Genomic DNA, 22035 nt, shown 5'->3' on the forward strand with positions numbered 1-22035 from the left:
ATGCTGAGTAGTGACACATTAGCTCTGGTGAGTTTTGTCACATTGATAACTTTGTGGCCTAGGACTTGTAATGATATTAACGGCAGAGATATGTTCCTGGCCTCCCAGGGACTCTCATCTAAGAATGAGAGGAGCGGGTTGGTGACAAGATAAATAAAAATTAAAAAATTGCAGCAGTAAGTAGGATTAGTGTAGCAGGATTTTACGTTCTTCACAGTTCGGACCAACAGTCTCTAAAGTCACACTTAACCCGGTGGCCTTTTCACAGATCTAAAAATTGAGAAGGTATGATGCTGCTTGTTTGACTCCTTCCCAGACTGGAGCAGTGGCCAATGGGAACCCCTATGGCATATGAGTGCGGTAGCCCCTCTCCTGTACGGCGGGTCCCGGAGTTGAATGTAAGGTGGCGAGTCGGTGGAGGCCTCACACTGCTTTCCAGAACCTATTTTTAGCATCCTGAGCTAGGTTGGAACAGCCCATCGATCCTGAACTGATGAACCTCAGACGTGCATCGCTTGAGTTGAAAACGTTTTTCAAAATTACACTGGGTTATGTATGTGGAAGTACAAAATGTTGGTAAACGCGGTCTCTTAGTAACAGTTTTCTAAGCACTGAGAGAATAGCAAATTTATGAAAAAAAAATTAGGCCAACTGCAATTTTTCCAGGGGATAATTTTTCTATTTGGTTTATCCAGGCCCCTTCCTTATTATTCTCCTCTTGCCAATCTGATTTTGTCCAATTTACTGCTTGCCAACATCTTCATGGCCATGGCCTTGTGGAAAGAGTTTCGCTCTGGGATTCAGCTGGATTCTAGTAGTGCTGCTTGTTGTTGTTGTTGTCTTCCTGAAGAGCCTCCTGTAGTACTGTGGGAGGTGAATGAACCCAGGAAGAGTCCCCAGAATAGCCGGCTAATGTAGGTGGCAAAAGTCACAGAGGCCACCAAAGCACCTGCCTGCTGGGATATGGTGCTTCATTAGTCTGGGCACTGTGCTGCACTCATTTTAGTAGTGAATTGGTTCTGCGCTTAAAAACCCTTTGTGTCTACTCTACAACGTGCTGCTCCCTCTACCTGTTTGCCTGTTGAACACTAGTGGAAACTCGTGGAACTAGCCTAGTGGAAACCCACATGGTAGGGGTGAGAGAGAGCAAGGGGCACTGTGCAAACCTCTAACCTTATAATCAATTCCTTCATGCAGATTCCAGATCTTCAGGTGTCTGGATTTAGGCCTCTTCATCCTTCTTGACGGTAGCCTCCTGCAGCTTCAAATTCATTTATAACAGCATCGCTAAAATCCGCCCTTTCCTCTCCATCCAAACTTCTACCCTGTTAATACAGTCACGCATCCTATTCCGCCTAGATTACTACATCACTAGACTACTGTTGGGAGCTGACCTCCCAACCTCCTGTCTCTCCCCACTCCAGTCCATACTTCAATCTGCTACCTGGATCATCTTTTGACAAAAACATTCAGGACATGTCACCCCCCTCCTCAGAAATCTCCAATGGTTGCTCCTCCTCCCTCACCTCACTTCTTTCTTTCTAAAACCTAGCCCACATACTTCAATCCTCTAGTGCTAACCTTCCCCGTATGCCTCGATCTTACCTGTCTCACCGCTGACCCCTGGCCCACATCCTGCCGCTGTCTGTCTGGCCTAGAACGTCCTTCCTCCTCAAATCTGACAGGCAATGACTCTCCCCCAACTGCAAAGCCTTATTCAAGGCACATCTCCTCCAAGAGGCCTTCCCAAACTAAGCTCCACTTTTCCTTATCTCCCATTCCCTTCCATGTCACCCTGACTTGCTCCCTTTGCTTTCCCCCAGCCCTCCGCCCCACAGCACTTATGTATAGATCTATAATTTTATTGATTTGTATCGATGTCTAGCCCCACAACTCTAGACTGTGAGCTCTTTGTGGGTAGGGAATGTCACTGTTTTTTGTTATATTGTACTTTCCCTGTAGTACAGTGCTCTGCACACAGTAAGTGCTTAAATAAAATTGAATGAATAAAGAAAAAAGACAACTTAAGTCAGTTTCGTTGTTTCATAGCTCTTGTTTTAGTAGGGAGGAGATTTAAACTAGATCCACACGGACCTTCACCCATATGGCTGATTTATTATATGCTTACTTTTTATACCTTCTTGCTCATTCTCCTGTGACTTGACCATTTGTGCCATCTTTTAACTTCACTAGTCAGTCGATCATATTTACTGAGCACTTACTGTGTGCAGAACACTGCACTGAGTGCTTGGGAGAGTACGGTATATCAGACGCATTCCGTGTCCAAGACGAGCTTACAGTCTAGGTTCCCAGAAATTCAGTATAAACCAGGCTTAATACTGAGAATCATGACTCCGACCCTCAGTATTATTTTTCAGGCAGCATACAAGTCTTTACAGAGGCACATTCAAACAGCAGTAGTCTTCAATAGTTCAGTTGTATTTATTGAGTGCTTATGCCAGTGTGTTCTTTCCTAGGATTCTTAAGTTTTTTTCTTTTTTTTTTTTTTTTTTTAAGTCTCTAGGACCTTGGAAACTACCCACCCAGTGTGCTCCTGCTCCCCCCTCCCATTTTTTGGCTTCAATTCATATCACCTTTTATGCCCTCATGACTTCTTGAGTTCACTTCCACTTCACTCCTTATCACAAAATTGATCACAATTGCTAAGGCTGCCATACTATAAATGAAGAGGTTGGTTTGCTCATAGCAAGAGTGGGCCCCACCAGGTCGTTTTAGTACCGCCTCAGTTGGCTGAAAAGTCAAACAGCCTCTTAATGACAACTGTCACCACAGCGAAACCTTGCCCCCCTTCACGTTCCCTGCCCCCATCCCCTATCCGGCCCCCAAACCTAATTAGGGTGAGCTGCTTTTTGTTTGTAAAGAACTAATCTAGCAATCCAGGTTTTCCCCCTGATTGGTTTAATTACTCATTTTAAAGTTTGGTATAAAACTTCAAATTGAGACTATGGGAAAATGTTGGCTATCCATTCATTGGTTATGTGCTATTTTTCAACAGGAAAACCTTATGTACACTGCAGATCCAGAGTCTTTTGAAGTAACTACAAAAGATATGGATAGTACATTAAGTAGAGCCTCCAGAGCAATAAAAAAGACTTCCAAAAAGGTGAGACCAGAACTTGAATGTCTATTTTTTCTAGGTGGTTCATGCAAACTCATGTTGTCAAAACTTGCTTGATGCTCACCATTTTTTTCCCAGTGATTAAAAGGTTAAGGAGAAGATGGTTTGAAAATATCTGAAAATAGTATCTGACTACAGTCACACTGGGTGAAATTCAAAAATGTTATGGAAAATGAAAAGGCTTGTGTAAAGTAATCTATCTTTTCTAGGAAACTCATCATCCTGGTGCTGGGAGCCAATTTGCAACAGCTTAAAATCCAATAAATAAGGATAACAGTGTTGCAATTGGTTCCTTGTCAATTAAACAGACAAGTGTGGCCGAGCAATTCTGTGATCCTGTTGAAACAAGTATTCTTGCAGAGCCATATTACACTGTAACAAATTCAAGTGGTTATAACCCATTTGCTGCATATGATACTGCGTTCACCCGTTCTTTCACCTTGTCTAATCCAAATGGCTCTCTAAAAATTTTCAGTTTGGTAGGAATGCCTGTGTTCCTATTTTTCTCATCAGTATAATACTAATACTATAAATGTTAAGCACTTACTATCAGCTAGGCACTGAACTAAGTGCTGGGGTGGATATAAGCAAATAGGGTTGGACACAGTCTCTGTCCCGCATAGGGCTCACAGTCTCCATCCCCATTTTTCAGATGAGGTAACTGGGGCAAAGAAAGTAAAGTGACTTGCCTAAGGTCACACAGCAGACAAGTGGCAGAGTGGGGATTAGAACCCATGACCTTCTGACTCCCAGGCCCATGCTCAAGTCACAATGCAATGCTGCTTCCCCTAAGAAATCACACCTAACAGAAGGGGTGGCTCAGACATCTCCCTCTTTCTCCTGATTCATACTAACCATAAGGTACTGGGGCCAAGATCACAGATGATATAAGACCTGGAGAGTTTGTCAAGTTGTAAAACATGTTTTGGATTTTTTTTTAAAGTCACTTAATCTCTCCAGGCCTCAGTTTCTCCAGCTTTAAAGTAGAGATAAAATAACAGCTCTCTTCCCATCCTTCCCTCACGGCACCCATAGGAATGGTTCGATTTAATTACCTTGTACTGGCCCCAGTACTCTAGCTGCGTGACCCATTGAAAGTACTTAATTAAAAAAAATATGTTTTCTAAAGGACCTATAAGGACCTCAGTAATGAATTCAGGCTGGACTTGTCGATGCCCATTCCTTTTCAAAGTCACATGTTTCATCTTTGCAGTCAACCTAATCTTTAAATTGTATTTCCCCTCATCTGAACAATTACTGTAGCTCAAAATTTGACACCCAATCTAATTTGGGTTTTGAATCCTTCAGGTTACCAGGGCTTTCTCGTTCTCCAAAACTCCAAAGAGAGCCCTCCGACGGGCTCTGTTGGCACACAGCACAGCAGAAGGACGAAGCCCTCGGTCCAGCAACGACACCTACATAGGCAGCCGACTGACCAGTACATCCTCATTGGCAGTAAGTGGTTTGTAGTTGTTGAAGGAGATCAGGTTAGAACTTTTTATGGGTGCCTCCAGATTCCCCCCCCCCCCAAGAAATGCAGTTAATGCACACTGAGGAGGTTAACGAAATTTAAATAATGCAAACTATTTTAAAACACTTGGATCAGTTGGTCATCTCCGCTATCAGTTGTTTTGTGAGGGTCATGCAGCTAGGGTAGTGTTTGATCATTGCCGCTGAAAAAATGAACAATGAAAAACCAAATGTTGCCTTTTGTACCACACTTTCTTGGCATCGAGTGTTATAAAGCTTCAAGGCCTTGCATATCCATTAAGTATTAAGCAACCCAAGTTCATATGATCTTGAACAAAACGTTGTATGAACTCTGCACTCAGTGGGTTGTAACTCTGGCTCTCTGTGGGTGGAGGCGTGAAAATCTGATGCTCTTGAATATGTTGAAGCCCATACATGTACATTTTAATAAGAAATCATTGGAAATAGTTTAGATTCAGGGCCACTCACCCATCCTCAACTAGTGTGCACTTTCTCCATATTAACAAAATTGAGATGAAAGTTAGGTTTAAACAATTCAGTAAATTTGGGCATGGTAGGATTGACTTATACTACTGTGCCCAAATTCACTGCATAGTTTAAAGCTAATTTCCATCAGTCCCGTACTCCCTTCTCTCTTCAGCTCCCCAGGCTGATTGTACTGAAGCTCTTGAAGTTCTAAAAATGCTCTTAAGGGTTTACAAGCACAGCAAGTTGGGCCACTTCTATCGAGTTCTGCAACACAAGACTTGATTTGGCTTTCTTGTACCTGGGCTTCTCACTGGGATGCCATTTACACACTGAAAAGATCACTTTTGAAATGTCACCATAGAAGTGTTCTGAAAATACAGAAAACTTGGTTATAACCTCATTTAGGATATCACCTTGGTTATAATAACCACACATTATGGGAAAATTCCCCATAGGTCACATCCTAGTTTATCTCACTTTCTGCCTATCTTAAAGCAGTAATCCTATATATATAGCAAAAAAGGCCTTCTTGGATCCAAGCTTGTATAATCTCTGCAGCTTCTTTCAGTACTGTGCTCCTTTAATTCACTTCATTTGCACTAACAGTTTACTTTGAAAGAATAGCCATTAACTTATACCTTAGAAGGCATGTTAATGAAGAATCTTCGTACATTGTGGTTCAAGGACCTAAGACACACTTGATTCCACATTCATTTTGTGAAAGAAAAGCAAATTTCAGCTTTCCAGGTAAGGGAATCTTAGAGCCAGATATGGGAATTTCATCTCTTACTCTTGATGGGTTGGGGCTGGGCTTGGAGGGGGACATAGGGAGAGGAGGTTAAGAAAAGGGACTGTACAAGATTGGAGAAGAAAAGTATTGTCACAGTCATTGTGTAGATCCTTCTCCATTGGTACCAGGAACCATGCTCCATTTTTTTTTTTTTAAACATGGTATTTGTTAAGCGCTTCCTATGTGCCAGGCACTGTACTCAGAGATGAGGTAGATACAAGTTAATCAGGCTGGACACAGTCCCTGTCCCAGAAGGGGCTCACAGTCTTCATCCCGATTTTACAGATGAGGTGACTGAGGCACAGAGAAGTGAAGTGACTTGCCCAAGGTCACACAGCAGACAAGCAACGGAGCCAGGATAAGAACCCAGGTCTTTCTGACTCTCAGGCCTGTGCTCTATCCACTAGGTCATGCTGCTTCCATCTGGGCTGCTGTTTAACTGCCCATAATTCCTCAACTTGGCACTTGCTCTTCTTTCTCCTTATTTCTAGTTAGTTATATTTATTGAGCACTTAATGTGTGCAGAGCACTGTACTAGGCTCTTGGGAGAGTACACTATGACAAATATAACAAACATCCCCTGCCCACAGTGATCTTACAGTCTTGAGGATTCACTGAAGTGTTGTTCTGTTGTTTTTCCCCCCCAAGTGTTTAGTTATGCTCAGCAAATACCATCAATCTCTTTAGAATTTTAGGCATGAGACTGAGGGCTCAATGTTCTGTAATTTGATTTTGATTTCATGCCCATTTTGATAGCACACTGAAATAGTTCTGGACTCTGAAATGTCAAAGAAAGGTTGAATTTGAAGGCAGTGTATTACTGATGACTATTTGGTTCTGGGTCTGTTAGCTAAATATGTTCAATTCATAATCAAATAACTTCAGACTTTTATTGCTTCAGTATTGTTTCAGAATACAGGGAGAATGCAAAAAGTTTGTGATTCTTTGACTGGAATGGTGCTGCAGTGGCAAAATTTAATGCTGATGCAAACTTTTGTAAAAACAAACACTGAGTTTAGCATAAAGCATGACTTATGGATGACACAGATGTGTTTTTCCCCCAGATGTAGTAGAAATGCCTATAAGGCATTGGAAATACCTGCGGGTTCTGTACTAACCACTTCAACCACTTCATCTTTTTGTTCTAGATTTCCCGTTCCATCTCTACATTCAACATAAACGGATCTATTAAATGCATTAATGTTCAGCGCTCAAATTCTATTGATGGATGCTCTCAAAGCTCCCTGTCTCAACTTATACCTTGTTTTAATTCCCTAACTAGTTCTTCATAATCTTTGGAAGGAAGCATTTCTCCTTCAAACTCCAAAAGCATTTCTGATGGGCATTCTGTGGTCCCAAAGTCTATCAAAGTTGTTCTTGACCTTCGTGAAGATAGAGAAGCAGCGTGGCTCAGTGGAAAGAACCCAGGCTTGGGAGTCAGAGGTCATGGGTTTGAATCCCGGCTCTGCCACTTGGCAGCTGTGTGACTGTGGGCAAGTCACTTAACTTCTCTGGGCCTCAGTTACCTCATCTGTAAAATGGGGATGAAGACTGTGAACCTCACGTGGAACAACCTGATTACCCTGTATCTGCCCCAGTGCTTAGAACAGTGCTCTGCACATAGTAAGCTCGTAACAAATGCTAACATTATTATGTAGGAGATGTGTCGAGCAAGGATGGAAATTAATCCTACAAATCTTAAAGTGAGCTCATTAGCTCTTTCTGCTTTTGTGTAATATTTCCTCCCCAGCCCAAATATAAAGGTCAAGGCTAAAGATACCTTTCTTCACTAAATGTCTCCAGGTCTTTTGATTTGACTCTTTAAAAATACTATTTTTAAATTGGTTATTTGAAGTCTTTGTCTACTTTTAGTTACAAAAGGATAACTCAAACTCTGGCTGTTCAGCTGCTCCTCTACCCAATACTTTTTCCTCAATATTACAACTTTTCTAGTGAAATTACCATTTTTCAAATGGAAAACATGAATGAAAGTGTTATGGTCACAGACTTAGGTAGCAAAATTATATTTTCAATCTAGGCTTGTAGCATTCAGAATTTTGGACATATCACATGTGAGAAATTTCTCCTAAATTAAAAAATAAGTGTATTTAAATCCAAACTTTTCCATGCCATAAATAGTTAAGTCTTTTCCAACTTTCACATCAACCAGTTTAATTGATAGATGAGAATTTTGCATATTAATATTAATATTTAATAGCAGCTTTGGACCTTTTTTCTAGATTTCAAATCCATTCTTTAATCCTCTCCCTCACCCCACTGAAACACACACTTATACATCTGGTTTGTTGAGGTGATAATATCAAATGAATCTGATAGTACCTACTGGGAAGGCTTCAGTAACTGAAGGCATTTTGATTTTACGTATTCCTCTTCAACATTCAACTGTCTGTGTGCGGAGCACCGTAATGAGTGTTTGGAAGAGTACAATACAATCCATCAATTGTATTTGAGTGCTTACTGTGGGCAGAGCTCTTTACTAAATGCATAGGAGAGCCCAAGGTAACAGAGTTGGTAGACGTTCTGTGTACCCATCAAGCTTACAGCCTAGATTAAGGAAAAAGGCCTCTGTAGTGAGAAGGAACTTTGCTTATAAATATTTGCTGTAGAAACTTGAAAGAGACCGGTCACAGACATGCATTGTGCAAGGAACACATTGATGTTGAAGTAGGTGACTTTTTTTTATCAGCTATAGAAAACTCTTATTGTGGTCTCCCAGAGACTTCTGCCCTTATTTATGCTTTGTGAATGAGTTAGGTGGGATAGTCTGTAAGAAACTTGATGTTCCCTCAGTCATAATAAGCTCTGCAGGGCAGAAGTACTGTGCTATATGCCCAAGGTCAGAGAAAATTTATTCAGTAGAATACTATCCAAAATAGCATTTAATTCCCCTCTCAGGGTCGCACTGGCGAGTTTCCAGTACTCTAACAGTCTCGGCTATGGGAGGGAAAGTCAAGCAGAGGCCTACCCATTCCATTCCTAGCTTGGCCAGTGGTTAGCCAGTGGAAGGCAATCTGCTACAAGTCAAAACTCACCCATGCTGGACAGCAGCGGCATGGGAAAGAGTCGAGGGCGGAGACTCGAGTTTACTGCGCGGAAGGACGCAGTGGTAAACCGCTTCTGTATTTTTACCAAGAAAACTCTATGGATCCTCTACTAGGATGATTGCAGGTGGAGAACGAGGCATTCTGGGAGAGGTGTGTCCGTGGTGTCGCTATGGGTCGGAAACGACTCGACAGCTTAAGACAAGTATTTAATTGGACAGAAACCCCCTTTTTCTAGCTAGCTGGGCTATAGTTAAATAAAACCTCTTGGAAATCAGAGCCAAGTAAAACAGTTTTGACTACCCCTCCATCTCTTATGAAGAGGGTTTTGGTTTTTTATGGTATTTGTAAAATGCTTACTATGTGCCAGGCACTGTAATAAGCACTGGGGCAGATACAAGGTTGGGCACAGCCCTGTCCCACTTGGGGCTCACGGACTCAATCCCCATTTTAGAGATTAAGGTAACCGAGCAAAGAGAAGGGAAGTGACTTGCCCAAGGTCACACCGCAGACAAGTGTGAGAAGCAGCATGGTATAGTGGAAAGAGCACGGGCCTGGGAGTGAGGTCTTGGGTTCTAATCCCAGCTGTACTGCTTGTCTGCTGTGTGACCTTGGGCAAATCACTTCACTTCTCTGGACCTCAGTGACCTCATCTGTCAAATGGGGATTGAGACCGTGAGGGAGCCCCGCGTGGGACAGGGACTGTGCCTAACCTGACATGCTTGTACACACCCCAGCACTTAGAACATCATTATTATTACTAAGTGGCAGAGCTGGAATTAGAACCCAGGTTCTCTGACTCCTAGGCCCATGCTCGTTCCACTAGACCATGCTGCTTTTCAAGTATACTCGGATATTTGAAGCGATTTGTAAAGCCAAGTAGGTAGTAATGATATTGTAATATTGAATAAGTGAAATGTAGTAATGGCATACCATCACACTCAGTTTATCTTTGAAAAGTATAATTCAATTTTGTTGTTTGCACTTTCACAGGGAATCCCATCTCCATCCCTGGTCAGCCTGCCAGCCTTCTTTGAAAAGAGGAGTCACACTTTGAGTCGATCTACAACTCACTTGATATGAATCGGTCCCCTTGTAAATGTCCTTAAAAATGAAGCGACTGACAAACAACTGGCTGTGCCCTGGCAGGAGACTGACTTAATGGTACTTGAGTAACTGGCACTTAGTGAAAGTTGGCAAGCTATTAAATAACACTAAAGTAACCCATGAGGTGCAAATGTTTTTATAAGAATAAAAGTTTACCTACAGTTGCGCAACTGCATTTAGAATTCGATATTAGTTTAGATGTAATTTATTCTTTTTCCTCCCTCCAAACCTTTCTGAGCCGGGTTCTTAAGTTATTTTCAATAGCAGAAGCTCCGTTCATCCAATGGTAAATTTCAGTATTGAAGGCCAAAAGACTGACGAACTCCATTTTCAGAGCGTCCATTGCTAAATTTAATTGAATTACAGGTATGTGTCTAATCTCTATCTCCAATAGGAAGTTTCTTCAGTGGCATCTGTTGTTAAAACATTCACTGAACGAATTACTGGAAGGGCCATTGATGAAAAGACGCCTTTTCTCACATGCACTGCAGAGAATACAGTCAATCAACTATTAGATTATATAGTTTACTTCAAGACTTAGCACAAGTAAAAGTTAATTTGCCTTTATTAAGAAATAGAGCAGTCAAATTAAAAAAAAAATTTTGGTAGGCTATAGGAGGTAAAGGGCAAATAGTTTTTATTGTATATTCTGTACAAAATATTGATGAGGTACATATATTTGTTTCACAAAATCCACTTGAATTTAGCCACTAGAAATACCTTGATTTTTTTTATCAGTGGGAAAATTCACTTTGCTTGGCAATTAAGAAAATCATTGTAATAATGTATTTATATCCTTTAAGTTGAAATGATTTCTAAAATTGTCAGTAACCATATTCAACTACTTAAAAAAAAAAGCCAGTCTTTAATTGTTCAGTGTAAAGAACAGCTGAGGGCTGAATTGTGTTGAATTAGCATTTCAGTGTATTTAATTTCTGGTGTGAAAATGCTTTTTGTACTCTTCATACTTCCAGTCTTTCCAAAATATGTGTATATAAAATCTTAAACTCAAACCAAGTTTTCTATGTGCCTGCTTGTCTTTCTATGTCTGTTTTAGGAAATTGTTTAAAACCTGCTGCCATTCTAATAGTTATATAAATGTTATGTCATAAAAATTGATCGAGACTACATGCAGTTATTTTGTATGTTTTGTTTCTTTAAAGTGCTGCTTTTTACTATACTAAATGGCCCTTTACTGATGTACTTTTAAAATGATTGTATTAACAAAACCTATGTAAATAAATTCTTAAAATCCAAGGGTAGTTAGTGTGCTTTTTTTTAACGTTAGAGATTTTTAAATTATAGCTTGGCACTCACTACTGTGCATTAGAAAAATTGATGAGTTTTAGAAAGCTTATTGCTCATTGGCTCTTACCCTAACTACTGAAGGATTCCTTAAAATTGATCTAACCTATTTTAAGTGGAGGTTGGGTCAGAACTCCTCCTTTTGGAAAATACTGGGGCTGTGCTATTTAATGGTCTTTATGGTATCTGGTATCTGTCAAGCTATTTTGGGATCATGTTACTCAAAGAATTGTAAGAGGGAGATGGTGGAGAGAGAAGAGATGGTTGATTGGAAAGAGGTAATATTTGTTAAGCACTTACAATGTGACAGGAACCGTTCTAAGCATAGGGGTGGATACAAGCAAATTGGGTTGGACACAATCCCTGTCCCATATGGGACTCACCGTCTTAATTCCCATTTTACAGAGGAGGGAACTTAAGCACAGAGAAGTGAAGTGACAACAGACAAGTGGTAGAGCTGGAATTAGAACCCATGACCTTCTGACCCCCGTGACTCTGCTCTATCCACTAGGTCATGCTGCTTCTCATAAGAGGTATAGAGAGCAGCTGATTGGGAAAGGTTAGGGTGCTCTGAAGATACTTGTTTACTCAGTAAAACACTTTTTAAAATGATAGTTGTTGAGTGCTTACTATGTCCAAGCACCAATACTAAGTGATGGAGTAGATACAAGCTAGTCAAGTTGAACACAGTCCGTGTCCCAGAAGGGGGTCACAGTCTTAATTACCATTCACTCTCCTATCACTTCCTTCTCTCTACTGACTCTCACCAAAGATAGATGGCTTTCTCCAGAGGGCCTTGTGAGCCCTCTGCATTCGCACCACCCTTGACCCACTTAGATTCTTCCACATCCAGCTGGAGAAACTAGGAGAAAAGGAGAGCGAACACTGCAGTTGCAACATGAAAATTTGCTTAACAATGGTCACAAATTAGTCCTCACTCCACTTCAAGCTGGTCATGTTCTAGTTGAGGGAAATGAGGACTGGTTTATTGATACACTGGAGGAAGAGAGGATGTCAACCCCACCTTTACCACCATTGACTTCATTTTCTATTAGTGATTAAAGAGAATTTTTTAATGGTATTTAAGCCCTTACTTTGTGGCAGGCACCAAGTGCTGGAAGTTGGTTAGTCCCCACTCTGGGGCCAACTCCAGAAACATTTAAAGAGAAGGAAAAGTTTCTCTCTCTCTCTCTCTCCCTCCCTCTCTCTTTCTCTCCCTCCTCTCCTTCATCCACCCTGCCCGCTTCAGGCTTAATTCTTCATACTCAGCTCCACTTCCATCTTTTTGCAGTTTGTGCCTGTGCCTAGAGGGCACTTGGTAACTCCAATTTCTCAAGGCAGAGGAATCGACTGGGGTCAGGTCTACCAAACGGGTCCCCACATCATCATGGCCTTCATAGATCCTACCTTACATTGGTCCCAAGAGTTACATTCAACATCCAATGAGTCCCCTGCCTGTTGAGAGCCTTCATGACAGCACCCCCACCTTAAGTGGCTCTGTTGGTCTAGAGGAGAATTTGGGGACAGCTGACTTCTACTGCCCCTAGTTTGGGCTCTTCGAGCTGGGAGAGAGGTGGAGGAGGGAGGAATGGGGAGAAGCAGCATGGCCTAGTGGACAGTCTAAAGCAGTGCTTAGTTCAGCATCCAACACATATGAAGCACTTATTGAAGACCATGATCAACAAGCATAAGATGTCTTGTTCATTCAACAAATGGAATTAGAGAACATAAAAAGCATAGGGTAAACTAAAAAGGAGTGGATTAATAATAATAAAATCCAGGCAACAGGACAACTTTTGCTTGCTCAGCCATCTATTTTGTTTGTCAACTCTTCAATACCCCCTTAATTGACTTCTCCACCCATAGTCTCTCCCATTCTTACCCAACCTTTAGCTCTCTCCTGACGATCCAGTACCCCACCATTTTTTCCTCTCTAACCCCTATTGGTAAGAGAAACATCTTCACACAGTCTTTTCTTGGAGATGACAGTAGCTAGTGTGTTCTTAATATTAATAGGTAATAGAGGGTGGTTGGTGATAGTGTGGCTGAGGAGATCATTTTTTGGGTGGAAAGGAGAGAAACTTGTGTTAGTGTACCTGCGTTACAAAGATTTGACCTTTCTAAAAGCAATGGGCCCTTTTTATGAACCCCAAGGAGGGTCATGGTGAATGGAGATTTTATCTGACAATGCCAAGATAGAGCAATGAAGTGAAAGATGGGATGAGATGTGAGACAGCTGGAGGCAAATTTGTCAAAAAACTGGGATAAAGGACACTGTCAAGTGCTTTGTGAGGCAAGGCAAAGGTCACACTTAAAGAGTAAAGGCAGTGGACCAGTGGAATGGATTAAAAAATATGTGAGAAGAGTGTGGGTGGTCACATGATCAGAAACACTGTCACTGTGAACTATGGGAATGGAGTTAATTTGTGCGGAACTTCTACAGAGGTGATAACTAACAAAGAGAGGTTGTCTTAAGTCTTCGGAATATATCGGGGTGGAAAACCTAAAGACATTCAGAAGGCATTCTGAGGGAGGGATAAAGCAAGGCTTTGAACAAAAAGAGAAATGATTTTAAATATTGCAGTGAGTCAATAATGAGCAATTCCAAAAAAGGGAGAAAGGACTTTGAGAAACAACTACTAAAGGTGTTCAAGAAGGAAGGAAAAAATAGAAAGGGAACAGTAGCAAAACACACGGACTTGCTATGAAACACTTTGGAGTGCTGGGAGAGGAGCAGAAGAGCAGGTGATGGTAGCATCTGGGAACACCAGTGACAGATGAAGGGGGATAAAAAGACAGACCTGGGTCTGCTTGTTGCATTTTATAAAGAACTGGTCGGTCAGTCAACTATATTTACTGAGTGCTTACTGTGTGCAGAACAATAACCAGACACAGTCCTTGCCCACAAGGAACTGACAGTTAAGAGGGGGAGACTATTTGAGGAAGAGAGGAGAGTGGTAGTTAGTGTTTTTAAGACGTGAAAGAGGATGAAGTTTGAGGCCTAGGTAGAGTGGTGTTCTCCACTGAAGAGAAAGCTGAATAGGAGAAAGGAAAAACAGAGAACTAATAATAATGCTAATACTTGTGGTATCTGTTAAGTGCTTACTATGTGTCTAGCACTGTACTAACTACTGGTAGTAATAATAATAATGATAACGTTGATATTTGTTAAACACTTACTATGTGCAGAGCACTGTTCTAAGTGCTGGGGTAGACACAGGGTAATCAGGTTGTCCCACGTGAGGCTCACAGTTAATCCCCATTTTACAGATGAGGTAACTGAGGCACAGAGAAGTTAAGTGACTTGCCCACAGTCACACAGCTGACAAGTGGCAGATCTGGGTTTCGAACCCATGACCTCGGACTCCCAAGCCCGGGCTCTTTCCCCTGAGCCACACTGCTTCCTGTAGATACAGGATAATCAGGTCCCTCATGGGACTCACAGAACAAGTCTCCCCCTCTCAATTTTAAACTTGTGGGCAGGGAATGTATCTATCAACTGATATATTGTACTCTTCCAAGCACTTAATACAGTGCTCTGCACACACTAAGCGCTCAATAAATACGATTAATTGTTAGGAGGGAGAAAGGATATTGAATCCCCATTTTGCAGATGAAGGAACAGAGGCACAGAGAAATGAAGTGACTTGCCCAGGGTTTCCCTGCAGCTAAGGGTGGAACTGGGTTTAGAACCCAGGTCCTCTAACTCCTAGGCCCATGTTTTTCCCACTAGGTCAAATGCTTCCCAAGAAAGGACTGTATGAAGATGTTTCTCTTACCAGTGGGTGTTAGAGAGAAAAATGGTGGTGCATTGGAGTATCAGGAGGGAGCTAAAGGTTGGGTAAGGATGGGAGAGACTACGGGTGAAGGGGTCAATTAAGGGGGAATGGAAGAGTTGACAGAATAAAGGGCTGAGCAAGCATAAATTGTCCTGTTGCCTGCATTTTCTGTAGCAGCCCTCAATTGCAGGACTGTGGAGAGTAATTCAGAGCTGGGGATTGGTAGTGAGATTGGCTGAAGGATAGGAGAGAAAGGTTCCTGGCTCTGCGGCTTGTCTTCCGTGTATCCTTGAGCAAATCACTTCACTTCTCGGTGCCTCAGTTACCTCATTCATAAAATGGGGATTAAATCCCACTTCTTCCTAATTAGACTGTGAGTCCCATGTGGGACAGGGACCGAGTCCAATCTGATTATCTTGCATCCACCACAGCACTTAGAAAAGTGCTTGACACATATTAAGTGCTTAACAAATACCATAAAAAATAGAGTTGAGTTCAGTGGAGAAGGTGGTGTTGAGGGAAGAAGAAAGCAGGGAAAAGGCTGAGCTGCTTTGGTGAGCAGAACCTCTTATTCTTTCTCTGCCCCTTCTGCTCCCAAAGTTCCTGTCCCTGCTTACCCTGCCCCTTCAAGCATCTCCTATCACGCCCCTTTCAGGTGAGGACATTTGGCAACCCTCCAATTCCCTGACTCTTCTTTCCAGACAGCCTCTGACCCAGTTATTCTCTATAAAGCTAAGATTCAAAATTTAAATTTCATTGAAACCTAAAAACCCCCTTTAACCACCAATATTTTAAAGATAAAGGCCAGTATCACCTGAAATTCTGGTATCTTAAAAGCTCCAAATCCATACCATACATTCACTACAAGCTCCTACTGCAGTCTTTTCTAGACTGTGGTTCCAAACCAAGTTTAGGAACTGGGAGCTGCCAAGAAGTGAAAAAAAAATCCCAGCCTCCAGACTAGCCAAACATATGAGGAGATTGTCACAACTTGCTAGCCTGTGGTTGGACATACTCTTCCAAGTGCTTGGTACAGTCCTACTCACACACTAAGTGCTCAATAAATATGATTGACAGGGTGGTTCAAAAACATGTATGTTTCACATTTGTTGAGCAAGGAACATTTTGTGCAGTGTGAATGAAGTAGAAAATATTCCTTTATAAAATAATTCAAGATCCAATTTTTATTGGTGCACTTTCTCTAAATGAAAACGTGAGAGAGGCTATGCAATCTAAGAAGGAACGATTACTGTTTCCTACCATCGTTTATTTCCCCTATTTTCTCCAAATCACTGTAGCCAATATCACAAGGCACCTTTGGTTGCGTATGTGTAACTTTCTAGGTCACATGGCAACTGGGTTCCACGCTGATGTTATTAGAAAGGTTTTCTTGGAAATATAGACTTGTTTCGCAGATACCATCTATTCAATATATGGATATGGCAAGCACTTTAATCTCCAGGCATATTTATGACTGATTCAAGGCTGTATTGCTCAGACCGTGGTGATATAATTTGACTATTAAAATAAGAAATTCACAAACCTCATATGGTATTTCAACAGCCAAGACCGAGAACCACAAATATCACCACGACAATGCCATCTGACCACCTTGAGAAAATGTTTTCTTTCATTTTCTGATGCAGAACATAGGATAATCTTACTACTCCCCAAATGCATTTTCAGCTTCCCATAAAACACAGAACGACGAGCAAGTGTGTGACTACACCGTTTCCTAGCACATTGGATGCTTAATAACAAACGAATAAATAAATGTTTGCCATTTAAATCTTCCTAGAAAATAGTTTCAATAATTTTTTCCAGCCTCAACCACACAGACACCTGAAAACATGATGACTCATGTACTCAGACGTCTTGCAAAACATCCCCAAATTTACCAAGTGAAGAAGCAAAACCTTCAGAACTTGCTATTCCAAATATTAATCTTACATAACCCTCTGCATTTCCACCCCATCCCCCGCCACCAAGGAATTATCTGTTGCTCCTGGAGACTGCGACCTATATTTGTGCTTGTGTTGGTACAATGGCCCTAAAGCTTGTTATTGACATGAGGACAATTTCCATCTGATGCTTCTAGGATCCATTTAATAAATTACTCTTCCAATGTACTAAGTGCTACTCTAATAGCCATGAAGAGTTGATGCACGCTACCCTCTCTCTCCGCGTCTTCCCCCTACCCCTCCTACCCAACAGAAACAATTTCTACTCTGACACCAGTCATACAAGAGATCTGCTATTTTTCATCATGGGAAATACAAACCAGCTATTCCCGGTAGCAGAAAAATGGCGGCTGGAAAAAAAGGGAGGGAACCAAAAGCAAGAAGACTGATATAGGTGACCAGCTCCCTGTGGACAGGGGACTTATCTACCAACTCCATTATATTCGCCTCCTCCCCTTCCCATCCTTTAACTGTTGGAGTTCCTCAGGGGTCAGTTCTTGGCCCTCTTCTATTCTCCATTTACACTCACTCCCTTGGTGAACTCATTCACTCTCACGGCTCTGACTACCATCTCTACACAGATGACACGCAGATCTTTCATCTCTGCCCCTGTCCTCTCCCCCTCTCTTCAGGCTCGCATCTCCTCCTGCCTCCAGGACGTTTCCACCTGGATGTCTGCCCACCACTTAAAACTCAACATGAGCAAGACTGAGCTCCTCATCTTCCCTCCCAAGCCAGGTCCTCTCCCAGACTTCCCTATCACTGTGGATGGTACGACCATCCTTCCCATCTCTCAGGCCCGCAACTTCGGTGTCATCTTTGACTCGGCTCTCTTGTTCACCCCACACATCCGATCCGTTACCAAGACCTGCCGGTCTCACCTTTACAATATCACCAAGATCCGCCCTTTACTCTCCACCCAAACGGCTACCTTACTGCTACAGGCTCTCGTTATATCCCAGCTAGACTACTGTGTCAGCTTGCTCTCTGATCTCCCTTCCTCCTCTCTCGCCCCACTCCAGTCTATTTTTCACTCCGCTGCCCGGTTCATCTTTCTGCAGAAACGTTCTGGGCCTGTCACTCCCCTTCTTAAAAACCTCCAGTGGTTGCCTATCAATCTCCGCTCAAAGCAAAAACTCCTCACTCTAGGCTTCAAGGCTCTCCATCACCTTGCCCCTTCATACCTCTCCTCCCTTCTCTTTCTACTGCCCACCCCGCACACTCCGCTCCTCTGCCGCCCACCTCCTCACCATCCCTCGGTCTCGCCTATCCCACCGTCGACCCGTGGGCCACGTCCTCCCGTGGTCATGGAATGCCCTCCCTCCTCACCTCCGTCAATCTAATTCTCTTCCCCTCTTCAAATCCCTACTTAAAGCTCACCTCCTCCAAGAGGCCTTCTCCGACTGAGCTCCCCCCTTTTTCCTCTGCTCTTTCTACACCCCCTCCTTCACCTCTCCGCAGCTAAACCCTCTTCTCCCCCCTTTCCCTCTGCTCCTCCCCCTCTCCCTTCCTACCCCCTCAGCACTGTACTCATCCGCTCAACTATATATCTTCATCACCCTATTTATTTTGTTTATTTTGTTTAATGAGATGTACATCACCCTGATTCTATTTATTTGCCATTGTTTTTATGAGATGTTCTTCCCCTTGACTCTATTGCCATTGTTCTTGTCTGCCTGTCTCCCCTGATTAGACTGTAAGCCCGTCAAAGGGCAGTGACTGTCTCTGTCTGTTGCCGACTTGTACATTCCAAGCGCTTAGTACAGTGCTCTGCACATAGTAAGCGCTCAATAAATACTATTGAATGACTGAATGAATGACTGTCCTCTCCCAAGTACTCAGAAACTCTGCACATGTTAAGTACTCAATAAATACAATTGATTGATTGACTGATCAACAGACGACCCTGAATTTGATGGCTCCTAACCTGACTCCAGTTTTATCGCTATCACTCATTAGGCTTACTCTGGATTATGAACAATGCCACAATTTCATGACCCTAGTCAAGATAGGGTTGTTTTTGGTTTTTACTGCCTAGTGGCAGTCATAGGTTTAGGAAAATAAGTGAATGGAGCCAAAGGAGAAATATCTTTTTTTTTAAAATCAATTGCCTTAAAAGCAATTTATAGCACCAACTTACTCACTGTACCTGTCTCATCTATCTCAGTGCCAACTTCTTGCCCCACTCCTTCCTGTGGCTTGGGGGTCCCTCCCACTTTATATGAGACAGACCACTCTTCTCTCCACCTTTAAGGCCTTATTAAAATCACATCTACAAGAGGCCATCCCTGGCTAAGTCCTCATTTCCCATATTCCCTCTCCCTTCTGAATTGTCCTTGAGCTTGGATTTGTACCCTTTACTCAATATTCACCTCACCCTTGTCCCTATAGCATTTATGTAGATATACCTAATTTATTTTTAATATCTGTCTTCCCCTCTTGACTGTAAGCTCCTTGCAGGCAGGGAATGTGTCTACCAACTCTGCTGTTTTGAACTCTCTCAAGTGCTTAATACATGCTCTGCACACAGTAAGAACTCAATAAATGCCATTGATTTATTGCTATTTAAATACTACATTTACCTTTGGCCCGTCACTGTACTTCCACTTTCTAAGAGACAAAAAGGCCCCGATTCAATGGCAAATGTGAGTTCCGTCCAATCAAATGGAAAAGCTCCTTTCAGTGGTGGGATGGGCCTTTTCTACTGTCTAACTCCAGTTGTTAAATTCAGCACTGACTTTAACTTTAATCCCAAACAAATCCGGTGCTTTCTCCATGATGAAACATTTTAGGAAAAATAAACTACTGAGTTGGTGTATGATTAACTAAGGATTAGAAAGCCTTCTGCCAATATAGAGTGCTTACAAGTGGTAACTAAGAACCCTGGTTTTTTTTCCAAAAAAAATCAGATGCACAGTAAAACATATTTCCCTAAGATTAGTCAAAAGCTTTAAATCAAGAATAATTATTTACTATTCCTTATTGGAAACCTCATCTGTTTTTCACAATTTGTACTTTTTACAAAAGAAATTTAATCCATCACTGAAATATTGTGTCTCTGGCTTCAGGGCTCGATATTTGGCTTCATTTTAAAGCTTCATGGCTTTTGATACAGCTTTGATGCTTGAGGAAGCAGCAGGCTGAAAGCATTGAGCGGAGTAGCAGAAGGGATTTGAGTCTTTGTTAGAAAACCTTAAACTGAATATTCAGTCGAACATATCAATTAATCAAACTTGACTCCAACTGCATTCTCAGGAATGCCCACAGACAAAGGTAGATAAAACATACTATTTTGGGAAGAAATAATAAGAGAGGCAAAGCCTTACACACGGCATCTATGTGGCTGTGAAGATGATGATTTTGCCTATTTTAACTTAGGGCCCAAGTGACCAAGTTTAAATATTTTTGTTAATTTAAATGTGGGAGTTTAAAGGCTCTTCTACTCATTTTCATTGGTGGTCAAGTCATCAAAGCACCCTGAGATACCGAATGCATATTTTGTCCTTAGGAATTGGGATTATGTTCAACAGACCATGCAAGACACCATATTTCTCTAGGTGAATCATCAGCACAAAAGTACATTTTTGAAAAGCCAGTATAATGTTGCAACACCTGGAGCAGACTAGCCAGTTTACCACAAAATCACAAAACTGGGTCAAAGCAAGTATATTTTTGAAACAAAATAAATTAGCTGACTTTAGTCTCGTATCCCAACATTAAGTAGGAAGATAGCTCATATATTCTTTAAATGTTAGTCAAATGAGGGATTTTATGTGCTTGAATCGGAAGCAGCATGCCCCCCTGGATAGAGCACGGGCTTGAGAGACAGAAGGACCTGGGTTCTAATCCCTGCTCTTCCAGTTGTCTGTGTGTGACCTTGGGCAAATCACTTAGCTTCTCTGTACCTCAGTTATCTCATCTGTAATATGAGGATTAAGACTGTGAGCCCCATGTGGGACAGGCACTATGTCCAACCTGATTAACTTGTATCTACCTCAGCACTTAGAACAGTGCTTGACATATAGTAAGTGCTTAACAAATACCATTATCATCATCATCATTGTCAATACCTGAGAATGAAGGGCCTGAGCTCTTCTGTGAGTCTACCGTCCTTAGTCGGCCTTGCCTTCCAGTATGGGGGATGAGGGTCAGGGTCCCATCATCCTGTCAGCCCTGTTCAATCCTGTCACTCTGTTCCATGGAGGAGGCTCAAGAGCCCTGCTACATTCATAAATAGGCCAGTTTGGGTCTCTCTGTGACTCAGCCTCAATGGAACGTACATTTAGACACACTACCGTTGTGCAGATTACTTTATTAAGCTTCCTGACCCCCAAATCATTATCCACCTGTCCTGATTTTCTTTCTTAAATGGCATTTGTTAAGTGCTCATTTTTAGCCAGGCACTATTCTAAGCACTGGGGTAGATACAAGTTAACAGGGTTGGACACACAGCCCCTGTCCAACATGGACTCAGAGTCTTAATCTTCATTTTATAGATGAGGTAACTGAGGCCCAGAGAAGTGAAGTGACTTGGCCAAGGTGGCACAGCAGACAAGTGGAAGGGCCGGGCTTTAGAACCCAGGTCCTTCTGACTCCCAGGCCCATGACCTCTTCAATATGAGGTCTTTCTACGATGGCAGTCGTGGACCTTTGGACCTGCATTTGTTTACTGGGCAGCTATGTATAGCATCCTTCTTCTGGAAAATTAAAAGCACATCTCATCTCATTCATCCAAACGGCTTCCCTGAGCCTGTCCCGGAACTATTTCACATGTAAATCAACTTAGCGATTGGCTCAGATTCCCCTAGAGAAAGTGACAGAGCCAAGACAGAAGCTCATATGCTTCCTGGTTTCCCGCCCGGGCATTTTTTCTCCCAGAGCCCTTCACTTCCCCTAGTTCATCTATTTTAACTCTATCCTTGTGAAAGGGATA

At 42.1% G+C, this 22035-nt stretch overlaps 1 protein-coding gene and 1 non-coding gene across 3 annotated transcripts in view; both read left to right on the plus strand.

Moving 5' to 3' along the window:
* ECT2 (epithelial cell transforming 2) overlaps positions 1-11314 on the plus strand; it is a 67475-nt gene extending 56161 nt beyond the window's left edge. For both annotated transcript variants that reach the window (XM_029073892.1, XM_039913108.1), the window contains 3 exons: positions 3017-3124; positions 4448-4594; positions 9944-11314. In XM_029073892.1, coding sequence (XP_028929725.1) covers positions 3017-3124; positions 4448-4594; positions 9944-10033 — 345 coding nt within the window. In that variant the 3' untranslated portion in view covers positions 10034-11314. The remainder of the gene's footprint in view (positions 1-3016; positions 3125-4447; positions 4595-9943) is intronic.
* Positions 8795-8931, plus strand: LOC114815897. The gene has a single exon (XR_003763695.1). It is a non-coding gene; the product is annotated as a small nucleolar RNA SNORA7 (small nucleolar RNA).
* Positions 11315-22035: the final 10721 nt, after the last annotated feature.

The sequence above is a fragment of the Ornithorhynchus anatinus genome, chromosome 1, assembly GCF_004115215.2.
Source record: "Ornithorhynchus anatinus isolate Pmale09 chromosome 1, mOrnAna1.pri.v4, whole genome shotgun sequence".
In the NCBI taxonomy this organism is placed as follows: Eukaryota; Metazoa; Chordata; class Mammalia; order Monotremata; family Ornithorhynchidae; genus Ornithorhynchus; species Ornithorhynchus anatinus.